At 49.2% G+C, this 11,678-nt stretch overlaps 3 protein-coding genes across 3 annotated transcripts; 1 reads left to right on the top strand and 2 right to left on the bottom strand.

The window, feature by feature from the left end:
- Positions 1 to 184: 184 nt before the first annotated feature.
- Positions 185 to 5,592, bottom strand: N7500_001065 (ABC transporter integral membrane type 1; the record flags this gene model as incomplete). The annotated part of the gene is made up of 16 exons (XM_056672211.1): positions 185 to 428; positions 502 to 900; positions 964 to 1,539; positions 1,608 to 1,749; positions 1,815 to 1,930; positions 1,984 to 2,055; positions 2,125 to 2,248; positions 2,305 to 2,655; positions 2,712 to 2,874; positions 2,959 to 3,488; positions 3,554 to 3,784; positions 3,861 to 4,094; positions 4,149 to 4,431; positions 4,507 to 5,256; positions 5,312 to 5,442; positions 5,502 to 5,592. 16 exons carry the CDS (start codon positions 5,590 to 5,592, stop codon positions 185 to 187), a joined length of 4,437 nt encoding a protein of 1,478 aa, XP_056537784.1.
- A 911-nt stretch (positions 5,593 to 6,503) lies between these two features.
- On the bottom strand, positions 6,504 to 8,999 carry N7500_001064 (putative microtubule associated protein (Ase1); the record flags this gene model as incomplete). Its single annotated transcript, XM_056672210.1, has 5 exons — positions 6,504 to 7,011; positions 7,079 to 8,450; positions 8,505 to 8,719; positions 8,773 to 8,825; positions 8,883 to 8,999. 5 exons carry the CDS (start codon positions 8,997 to 8,999, stop codon positions 6,504 to 6,506), a joined length of 2,265 nt encoding a protein of 754 aa, XP_056537783.1.
- Positions 9,000 to 9,536: 537 nt separating this feature from the next.
- On the top strand, positions 9,537 to 10,597 carry N7500_001063 (Mov34/MPN/PAD-1 family protein; the record flags this gene model as incomplete). Its single annotated transcript, XM_056672209.1, has 2 exons — positions 9,537 to 9,561; positions 9,621 to 10,597. The coding sequence occupies 2 exons, from the start codon at positions 9,537 to 9,539 to the stop codon at positions 10,595 to 10,597; spliced, it is 1,002 nt and encodes a 333-aa protein (XP_056537782.1).
- Between the last annotated feature and the right edge of the window lie 1,081 nt (positions 10,598 to 11,678).

The following is an 11,678-nucleotide window of genomic DNA, read 5'->3' as shown; positions in this document are numbered from 1 at the left end:
CAATATGTATTTGTTTAAGACAAGATATCGATACATGTCCATATAAATAATCACGATAAATAACTCTTTGATGAGCGGCTACTTGCTGATTGGCAATGCATAAGGGGAAAAACAAAGTGACTATGTTCATTGAGGTTGAGGACTAAAAGTCCTTGTGTACAGCCTGATACCTGATGAGACATGATCAATCAAAGCTCCTGTTTACTTCCTGTTGCTGCTCCAGATGGCGCAAGCTTGAGAACGCGCCGTCTTTGTTCGCCAGCAATTCCGAGGGATGTCCTTCTTCTATGATTCGACCACTCTCCAGAACAACAACTCGATCAAAGTCGAGCATGGTATGAACCCTATGGGCAACCATAATAATAGTGCAGTTCTGGAACTCCTGGCGAATGACTTTCTGGACCCTGGCATCTGTCTCTGCATCCAGACTGATTGTAATGGTCAGTTAGCATCGCTTGCATGATCATGGTCAGTAGCAAGAGACTCGAAGGATTCACATACCTGCTTGTCGGCTCATCTAGTATCAGAATATTACTCTTCTTGAGAAGTGCCCTTGCTAGGCAAAATAGCTGTTTTTGGCCTTCAGATAAAGTTGTGTCAGTGAGTGTTGCATCTAGCAACGTCCCGCTGTTGGCGCCACTGTTCGTTGCAGAAACAAGAGCATTCCAGATTTCGACACATTTGAGAGCTTCAACGATATCGATATCGGTAGCGGCGCTTGTGGGATCGATGTTTTGCCGAATTGTACCTGGGAAACAGAAAGCTTCTTGACTGAGAGAGCTGATCCGGTGCCGAATCAACGATCGAGGAATCGTCGATATGTCGACTCCATCAATAAGGATCTGGCCAGAAACTACCTCGTTGAGACGGAGTAGTGATAGAGCCAGGGTGCTCTTGCCACTGTGGATTGTCAGTCTATTTTTGCCTCTACTAGAGTTCGTTTTCATGGCTTTCTTTGCTAACCTTCCGGTCCTACCACACAGCCCGACTTTTTCCCCGGCACGAATATCCAGACGAATACTGTGCAGCACAGGGTCTGCGTTCTCGGACTCATATGCAATGTCTGCGTTAACGAATGAGATGTCACCCCTACTTAGCCATTGTGTGTCTGGCAGCTTCTCATAGGCTGCATATTGTTCTTCGCTTGGGGTATCTTCCGAGAACTCCTTGATTCTGGAAATCGCACCCAATGATGTTTCCAGAAGAGTCCAATTCTGGATCAAGTCTGAGAGGATTTCTCCCAGGTCCATCATTCCGATCAGCGCAATACCCAACAGACCAGGGCTCACTTTCCCGCGCAGAGCTACAGCAGCCCCGACCATAATGACCGTCATGCCAGTCACCATGAGCTTTAGCACCAGGCCGAGCCATTGCTGAATGCATAACAAGAGATAGAAGGGTCTTTGGGACCTATCAAGCAAGTACAGCATTCTAGACTTAGAAGCGGCAGTCCATGAAAAGGCACGGATGGTAACGACACCGGCGAGGGATTCAATGAAATGGGTGTATAGGGGGGCTTTTGAGTTCAATCCTGGGGGACTGTTAATTTCTTGAACTGCAGAAAAGCATGATGATCAAATTGGAGAATTGAGCGCGGAGGAACATACTCTAATAGCCGCAACTGGCGGGATGTGCGCAGGTAAAAGCGCTGAACTAGGATTAACATCCCAACCAGGAAGGGCAGGGCTATAGCCAGATATGGCAATGCAGCTATGGCAATCGCGGCTTGTGAAAGGGTTCCAACAATTTCTGAATGTCGCCCAAGTCAGAGATAGGTAAGATAATCGGAGAATATGTATAAGGAATGCACTTACGGAATCCTGTGGTGATAAATCCTCGAGGGAGAATCATGTCCACTAGCCTCATGTCTTGGCTGAAACGGGTGATGAGAGAGCCCGTATCTACGTGAGATAGGAAGGACAAGGGGGCACTAAATATGTTAGCTGATCTGTGTTTTTATTGGCGAGGAATTGGAAATTTCACCTCATGCAAGTCTGCAGCACGGTAGCATGAACATTTTTCGATGCGGTCGGCACAATCACGACCCAGGTCCAGCTTAAAGATGAAATCAGTTAGCAAATCTGTACGAAGAGGAAGGAGGCATCGCAAGGAGGCATCACTTACTATACCGCAAGAACCATTGAAGCGGCTTCGATGACAGATAATGCCCCATACATTCCAAGCCAATATCCCAATCCCGAGCTTGAAGCGCTGTCGGGGCTAGAGGACCACATTCCGATCCAAGCATCTATGTAAAGATGAGCATTATACGGTGTTGATCATCAGCCGAGAGTTTTGACATACTGCGGAGTCCACCAATGCCACCATTCACCACCAGCAAGAAAGTCAACACACAGACTCGGATCCACCCCATGGCAGAGAAATAGTACTTGTAAGCAGCAAGATCAGACATCTTTCGGCGTTCATCAGTAGAAACCGGGGTGGATGGGCGGCTTTCCATGACTTCCTCGGCCTCTGGAAGTCCGATTACATTGTCATTCTGCACCTCTTCTTTCTCGATCTCCCCTGGTCGAATACCTAGCCGGCTCACATACCCTCCGGCATGACTGAGGAGCTGAGAGAAGCTGCCCTGCTCCAGGATATTGCCGTTCTCTCCGAGTACGACTATGAAGTCGGCTTGCGGTAGATATTGAACTACTAATTGTCAATATACACCATAAGTTAACCGATAAAACTATCGAGAGGCGCACCATTGTGAGTCGCGAGGAACACAGTACAGCCCAGTCGACGCAGCAGTCCAGATGAACCGAAAACATTGTTGAATACCAGTCGAGCAGTTGCATTATCAAGAGCACTCAAAGTATCATCGAAGCACGCAATTCGCTTGCGAGCATAGACAGCTCGCGCTATGGCCTATAATGAAATCAGTTCACAAACTCATTGTTATTATTTCCAAGCGTGGTCGCCCATATAGAGCGAACCATATTTCGCACTTACAATTCTTTGCTTTTGCCCGCCACTGAGTTTAGATCCTTTGCTACCAACGAACGTTTGATCACCCGCTGGCATCTTCTTGAGATCAGAATCCAGCGCACATGCGCTCACCACAGTCGAATACCAATTAGGGTCAAACTCAGTGGCTGTGTTCTCTCCAATGATGTTTTCTCGGATCGTCGTATTAGTTAGCCATGGAGTTTGTTCACAGAAAGCCAGATCGGGGTACTTGATGAAGGCTTCGCCATCGAGAACAGACGTCTCATTTGCGAGCCCTTTGAGGAATGTGGACTTTCCACTTCCCACAGGACCGACAATCGCAACTAGAGTACCCAAGGGCGAGGGACTCAGATTGAGTGTGATACCGGCACTGTCCGACGGAGAGCTATTCCAACCGAACCGAGCATTTTGCAGGGACACCAACATGTCGGATTGATTCTCTGAGGAGATGTTCCTAACCCCGAGTTCGAACTCGGCTGAATTAATTGATGACGCAGGAGTTTCTTCTTCTGGCTGAAGCAATTTTCTTCTTTCTGTGCGTAAGTGAGGTTAATCCGCTGTGCAGCTTGCATAATGGGACACGTCTCGAACTACTTACCAACAATATTGGGACGTCTCAAGAAGTCCTGGACTCGATACAAACATCCTATTGATGCGAATGTGTCTGGGACTGCCAACAATAGATGCATGAGAGGACTGATTAGCAGATTTATCAGTGAAAGGGCCGTGGTGGCTTGTGAGACCGAAAGACCCTCAGACCCTTGCACCTTCGCAACCAAAGCATAGGTTGCAAAAGTAGCAAACTGTGCAATAATTGTCGGAAGATTTACTGAAAGCGATTGTCAGCCTGATCCCAGTATGCTCAATCGAGTTCCCCGTATTTAGGGACTTGCAAGCCAACGTACTCATGCAGACACGGACGGTTTGAATTCGGCGGAACTTCTTGGAAATCTCAAGCTCCTCAATTCTCAGCCCTGTAATGGATTGCTTTATGAACTCTGTTAGCCCTAGAAATTTCACGCTTTTGATTGAGCCGAGGACATGGCTGGTGAAATTGATGCGCTTCTCTGTAGCCTCTAGCCATGTCTTCTGTCGAGTGGACACAGCATTTCCCATGACAAAAGAAGCAACGGTAAAGACTAATCTCGATTAATCTATTTTGACCATTTGTAATGCGATTTCAGAGAACATACCTGCCACAATTATGATGGGTGTGACACAGACAACACCGATCTGAGTCTGAAGGATCCAGGCGGCCAGTCCTAGCTGTATGATGCAAGCCCAGGATTCGCACACTGTAGAGTGAAAGTATTCCGCAAGCATTTCAACATCAGCGCCCATGAGGGACATGGCACTAGACTCATCAGTACTCCCCAGGGGTAACTCCATCATGTGCTGATAGACAAGCGCCATGAGGCCACCACGAACCATAGTCGTAGCACGGAATCCTAGATGCTCATAAGATGCCGTAGTAACCTTGATTATCAAGACCAGTTTGTCAATGACCATGCAGTAAAAAACGGAGTACGTGATTAAAAACATAAGACTTACAGCAATTCCAATAAAGACGATAGCGATGGCTCCTATCAACCCATAACCAATATTCAACGGAGATTCAGGCTGATCGAGGAATGAAACGGTTTTGCCAACTAGAAATGGCTGCGCTATTTTCAACCCTATCAGGGCGAGTCGAGGCAATGCGATAGCAGCAATGTCCCAGCGAAGGCAATTCACGATAGCCAGCAGCAACGCATGTTGACGACTCTGGTCACATAATGCCCATGACTTCGCAAATCGATCGGACAAATCACTAGACGATAGCTTCTCGTGGATATTAGGTAGCGCATCGCCCGTGAGCAACAAGGAGTGTCCTTTTCTCAACAATTCATTGAGCCAGGCAAACGATCCGCGACTAAAGAGCCCACTTGTACTCTCAGTAGACTGAGTTTTTTCGGCCGGCAACAACCATTTGCGTTTCTCAACATTCGCTAGTACCAGGAGGAGCAACTCGGTGACCAGAGACGCGGTGAGGCAGGCCGGGTATGCTCTACCATATGGTAACAGCCAGGCGGTACGTACTCGCGCAATGTCTAGAAGCAAGGTAATAAACAGATATGCAGAGACGAGGAATGAAGGTCGAACAGCTCGGCTATGCTCCAAATAAAGCAGAACAACAATAGAAAGTGCCGCTATAAGGCTGAGGGTAGCACCCGCAAGTGACACATGCTGTTCGGGGTAGTATTGAGTCGCACTAAATACAAGCAGCACAACTTGAATCCCTGCCAATGCTGTCGCGATGGCCTGTATAAAGCATTACTTGGACGTTTCAGGTTGAATTCTAGACAGCAAGACTCACCAGCGTCGCCAAATGAACCGAAGAGGTTTTTACTTTGATAGACTCTCTAGATAACTGAAACAGGCGAATAGGTAACAGCAGGAGAAAACAGGCTGCTGGAGTAATGTTGAATATCCAAGCTTCGAATAGGACTGGGCAATGTTAGCATCTGTGGGGAGTGCCCAGACGCCCAGACATCGGCGTGATGTACCTGTAAAGTCGAACCCCCCACGACAACTATTGTGACTGACTATAGGCCCAAAAAGGCTGTCACAGGTGTCCCTGGCCCCAGTCGTCGCCATTCTTACGCAGATTTGCTCTGTTGTTCAGAACAAATCTGAAGTTGAATTCAACTGCTGGAATTCAGCCCCCTAAAAATGAGCAGGGGTTCGTTTGGCGGGAGCCTGATAGCGACATCTAGAACTCCGCCAAGTCCGTACGGAGTCCGTCCTGAGCAGAGATGTGATATCTCCAGGTTGCTTGGTTGTTTAGGCTATAACCAAGCCATAAATTTGTCCAGTGCACGTAGCGATCAAGAGTATCTCAGCTCAAAAGCTTGACATGTATTTTATTAGAAGACTCAAGAGACCAGAAGATATGATTAACAACACTATATCGAAACACTGTACTTCGCTGACAAATACATAGAAAAACGGTGAAAACCAAGGACAAAATTCGACTCCCAAAACCGGAGATCGAACAGGGAATAAAGCGATAAGCACCAAGCCAGCGGAAACCATAAGTGACAGAGAAACGAAGATAACACCATGCCAAGAAGACCAGAAAAAGGAAAAGATTAAACCCGAAGGGAATCGAAGCAGCGAGGGTGTCAGTCGGGAAGTTGTGAATGACAGGAATCCTCCGAAGGCTGTACCATAACGCAATCAGGCACATGGGTCTCAACAACATCGGCAGATGAAGGAGAGCATAAATAATGACATGATAGACTCGTAATTTTGAACAGGAAGAGAAGTTGTAGTCGACCCCTCGGAGGTTATCGTATGTGGGGAGAGAAGAACACTGCCCCTATGAAAGCTAGGGGAGCTCAGTCGTGAAAGGGAAGCCAAGAGTGATCATGAGCCGTGCAGAATCCAGTCGTGGGATCATCAAAGGTCAACGGTTGCGCAACCACCGTTGAACATCCGAGGCGCCAAGAGAAATGAGATGCAAATTGTCAGATGCATTACGGGGAGAGGAGGCGATGTCAAAACATCTAGTAAGTTTCATAGTCATCGGCCCACTCGTTGTCACTGCCAGCAACACGCAGGACCTGCCCGGGATGCGGACCATCTGGACTGACACTGCGGATACCCTTAGACTTCTTGCCAGTGAGATCTGATCCGTCCTCAGGTGCAAATCGCTTTCCTCCATGTGCAGCACGGAGTTTAGAATAATAAATATCACTAGGATCGGCCTCTGATCCCGAGCCGTCCTCAAAAGTCTCCCAGTTTTCAGATCCAGAGGTTGCAGTGTTGACTGTAGAGGCGTTAGAGACCTGACGGGCAGCTGGGGGCGGAGCTGCATGCTGCAAGTACGGGTTTGGTCGGGGGAATGTCTGATTAGAGTTCAGAGACAGTGACGATTGTGAAGAGTGAGATGAATGAGAGAATCCGGTGGATCTTTGCGAGTTTGAAAATCCTGAATTGCTCATGAAGGATCGCTGCCGATCATCATAGACGTCTTCGGGGCTAACAGGCCGAACATAGGCACTGGACATAGCACTGTTGCAGCGAGGTGGCTCCATAAGGTGGCTGAAGCGATCTTCCCTTGACTCAACGGTCAACGCACGCATCCGTGGGGGGAGGTCCGCGCGGGGGCGGCATCTTTCCAAGTGTGCTGGATGAGTAGGCACCGGGTTGGATACGACGCTCAGGGGAGTTGTTCCCATGGGGCATATTTCCCAGCGGAACACGGGCGGGAAGCTTCGAAGGGGATGTTGCACCAGCTCTTGATGTGGCCCCAGCTCGAGAGGCACCGTATCCAATGGTATTGTGTTTGACTGGGCCGCTGCTAGTGGGGGTCTTGGTAGCTGAGCGGGGAGGAGGAGGCCCTCTCAGGGAGCTTCCAGGGCGGGCGGGTGGTTGCTGTCTCATTGTGTTTGCTTTGGTTGTCGATGGTGGTGCAGATGGTGTCTTTGAGCGCGGTGGAAGCATGGACCTGACAGGTGTCAACGAATCGAGATATCGCTCACCATGCACCAGGAATGGTCGGCCGAATTCATCTTCCCAATGTTCCAACTCTTTCCGCAGGTCAGCTTCGAGTTTCGGCAATTCTTTGGCGATTCTCTTGCGCATCTTCTCCTCTCTCAGAAGCTTTCCGGGGTCACGCTTCTCTCCCTTGTTCCCGCGGCCCATGAGGCGGGATGCATCTTGGCTTGACGTTGCGAGTGCCTCGCGGTCTGCCAGAAGAGTGCGGTGTCTGTCAATCATTTCGAGGGTAGGAGCGCGCTGCTCCTTTATATGCTCCAGTCGTGTAATTTCGGCCTCATGAGCCTCAAGCAAGGCATCGCTGCACACATCGGAGAATGCAGGTGTAAAATCGAGCATTTCCTCTTCGGAGAAGAAGAGACCGTCCCAAAGCTCCTGCAATCGGCAGCGAGCATCCTCCACAAACAGGTGGAGATTCTGTCTCTTAAGTTCGTTGAGACGTGTTAATTCCTCTTCGAGGTCGTTAATTATGCGCAAACCGCAGCCACGATTTGCAGCCAGGAACGCTTTGCGATCGGCCTCCTCAACACCAAAGCGATCCCATAGAGAGATGACAGTATTTCGGAGGTCGTTGATCTTGCGCTCACGGCTCTTCTTTTCTTCCACCAATTTATTGCGCTTGGCCATCAGGTTGGCGACATCATCTTCATGGAGCCCCAGTTGCTCAGGGGATTCGCGGTAACACTTCACAATATTGGAGTCTGTTTGCGCCTGGGGCGTTCCGAGCTCGGCCCAAAGTTTGATCATTTCCTCGCAGGCAGATTGGACCTGGGCAATGCGACGGTGGTATTCTTCGTAGACGTGGGTGAATTCGGCATCCAAGGCGGTCACATACATAGGTGAAAGATCGAAGCTCGGAGGAATCGAGGCTCCTGGCGCAGTGGGAGGAAGCTCGAGCTTAACAAATGATGGCTCGAGGTGTGAGGAGTAAGATTCAAGCGCGTCGACAAGTTCTGTTGAATGTCAGTAAACGGGCATCAGCGACACATCACACAGATAACACTCACTCTTAACCTGCTCAAAGCGTTCACGATGCAGTTTGCTCATCGACTCATTCTTCTCGCGCAAGAAACTAATACATTTGTTAAGTGGGTAAGTGACTCGAAGGTCGTCGCGGTTCAGTTCGTATTGACCATTGGCCCGTTCATCGCTCAGGGAAGATTCCATTTGTTGAATCGCTGTAATAAGACGCTCTGCTTCCTGCGTCATATCCTCTCGCTCCCTACATATATAATTAGAACACCTACAATAGGTTAGTCGGTGGGTGCGACTCACTCGTCAACGACCTTAAGATGATTGTTCAATGTCTCCGACAGGGCACTGAAGAGCTGTGTCACTCTGTTAGCCATGCGACAATGCCATTGTTACACTGAGACTAGACCAACCTCCGCCTCGCGGGACTCGCGCTCACGCGCAGGGACTCCAATGTCATCGTAAATCCCATGGAGCTGAGCGACGATGTTGTTGACCTGAGTGGTCAGGTAGCCAGTGTCTACCGCCATGATAAAGAAAGTCCCTCAATGGGTGTGACAAAAGTCAAGATTGATAACAAAGAATGGGATGTATCCAATCCAACGACACAGTGCCGAGCAAAGCTGCGACAGGGTGACCAATATCGGGATCAAAACAAGAGAGCCTGGCACACAGGGTTCTTAGCACACAAGGTGCGACGGGAATAAACGAGAGTGGAGGTCTGTGAAAACACTTATGACAGCGACATGGGACAGCGAGCACACTGTTGTTTATGAGGGGGAAGCACTGAAATCGCGGAGGATAACATCAAATTTCCAAGGTCGCAAGTGGATGTTTGGGCGCGATCGTCGTCCCGGGTAACCGCTGACTCAGCAGCCCCACCGCCCAATACTGCCAATCAATGATCAACCCCACGGCCATTCTACTTAATACATTGGCTTCTGATGCTATTTATTCTCCGGTCCTTGCAGAACTCCCATTATCACCGAGCCCTTACCTTACGTACTCCGATTCCTGTAATACATTGATTATCCGTCGACTGTGTGCTCCATCCCCATCCATCCAAGATGCAAGCTGCCCAGCAGGCCTGGGGTGAGTACCTCCACACCCATATGACAACCAGCTTGTAATTGACCAATGTCCCCACACAGAGCTCGAGAACGCGATAAGTGTCTTCGACCCCCAACGAGATGCTCTCTATGAATACAATGCCGATACAGAAAAAGCCCTCAACGATGAACGACCATGGGCCACCGACCCATACTATTTCAAGCATGTCCGAATCTCCGCTACAGCACTATTGAAGATGGTGATGCACGCCCGCTCGGGTGGCTCGCTAGAGATCATGGGTTTGATGCAAGGCTACATCCTACCAAACACCTTCGTTGTGACAGATGCGTTCCGGCTGCCAGTCGAAGGCACGGAGACTCGAGTAAATGCACAGGACGAGGCAAACGAATACATGGTATCATATCTGCAATCGTGTCGAGATGCGGGGCGGATGGAAAATGCTGTCGGATGGTATCACAGTCACCCTGGCTATGGGTGCTGGCTTTCTGGGATTGATGTGGCCACTCAGCAAACACAGCAAATGACTGGACCCTTTGTCGCCGTCGTCATCGATCCGGACCGCACTATCTCCGCGGGTCGTGTTGAGATCGGCGCTTTTCGCACATTCCCTTCAGGCTTTACCCCGCAGAAGGAGGCTCATGAGGACGACGAGTATCAGACTATCCCGCTCGGCAAGGCGGAGGACTTCGGTGCACATGCCAATCAGTACTACTCGCTTGACGTCAGTCATTTCAAGAGTACCCTTGATACGGAAATTCTGTCCCTTCTATGGAACAAGTACTGGGTCGCAACTCTCAGCCAGAGCCCGCTATTCACCTCTCGTGATTTCGGTAACAAGCAGATCATGGATCTCAGCCAGAAAGTGCGCAAAGCCGCACGTGGAATGGAGGTCACCGGTCCTCGTGCCGGTGGTGTCAACTCCAAAGACCAACAACTAGATAAGGTTGTCCGCGGCGGACAGCGGATTGTTGCGGAGGAAGTGAAGGGCCTTTTGGCATCAGAAACGAAGATGAAGCTCTTCCATGGCATTGGAAATCAGACCCCTTCGGCAGAGTGATTCGGCTCAGACGATGGGTGCTTAATCCCATAGATGACATGACTGCCACGCCTCTTTCCCCTTTTGCTTGAATTGTTGCATTTGGCGCTTAGCGGGTTAATATTCCTCTGTTCCTTTGCCTCACCATGTTCTCCGGCATTTCTCGAGGTCTGGGATTTTGCCATGTGCAACAGTCTTTCTTGATTCATCAAGATCATAGAATATCTAAAATTGCAGTTCCTGCGAATGAACGAATTTACGACTTCACATTACCGTTTGTAGGCGTCCCGGGGCCCCCCGGGGTGATGTAGTTACTCCACTAGGCTAAGTAAATACAAATCAAGAGAATCAACCTCTATTGGCACGGAATATGCAATTCCGGACAACAAACAAAAAAGTCGTGGAACACTGTACATAATGAAGCGGAAAGGACCAAGCCAACTCCAGGTAACATCCATCAGACAGGAACACAAGTCTCAAGTCGTTGACGTATCATTATTCAGAAGACGGCGTGGAGGACATAAGCTTGAAAAGAAAAAAAAAAAGCAAATCGCCCCAACCTGGCGACAACACAAGGGGATATGTTGAAAAAGTCAAAAGAAAAAAAAACGAATCAAAGGCCATAAAATGTACACCAAGAAAATGGCTATAATATGTGTCAGTACTCCGTACAAAGAAGTGAGTTCCAGCCACAGAGGCAGGTAGCCTCATTTGGGAGATAGGAGGGAAAGGGGATAGAAGTCCCAACAAATCGGACAGGTCTCTTGTCGGGGAAAGTGGTATATTGAGAACCGGATACAGAGTCCGTGTTCGATGCATGTGAGGGTCAAATGCGAATAAGCGTTTGAAGGTGGATCTTGGAAAGACGCATGCGATGAATCGATCTGCAAGTATCCCTGAAATGAGAGACAAGAGTGTGGAGACTAAGACAGCCTAGACACGGTCACGAGGTCCGGAAATGCCCCAACAGGAGCGGATTTCCCGCGTCGACGATCGAACAGTGGCGTCATTGGACAGTAGATGTATCGAACCTGTGTGGCGTAAAATTGACAGGGATCTTGGCGGGTTACAGGAAACCGGACTCAGATAGTAATCTACGAGA

This window comes from Penicillium coprophilum, assembly GCF_028826855.1.
Source record: "Penicillium coprophilum strain IBT 35676 chromosome Unknown utg000001l_segment0_segment0, whole genome shotgun sequence".
NCBI lineage: Eukaryota > Fungi > Ascomycota > Eurotiomycetes > Eurotiales > Aspergillaceae > Penicillium > Penicillium coprophilum.
The sequence above is the reverse complement of the archived record's forward strand: the minus strand, read 5'-3'. Positions and strand labels throughout refer to the sequence as shown.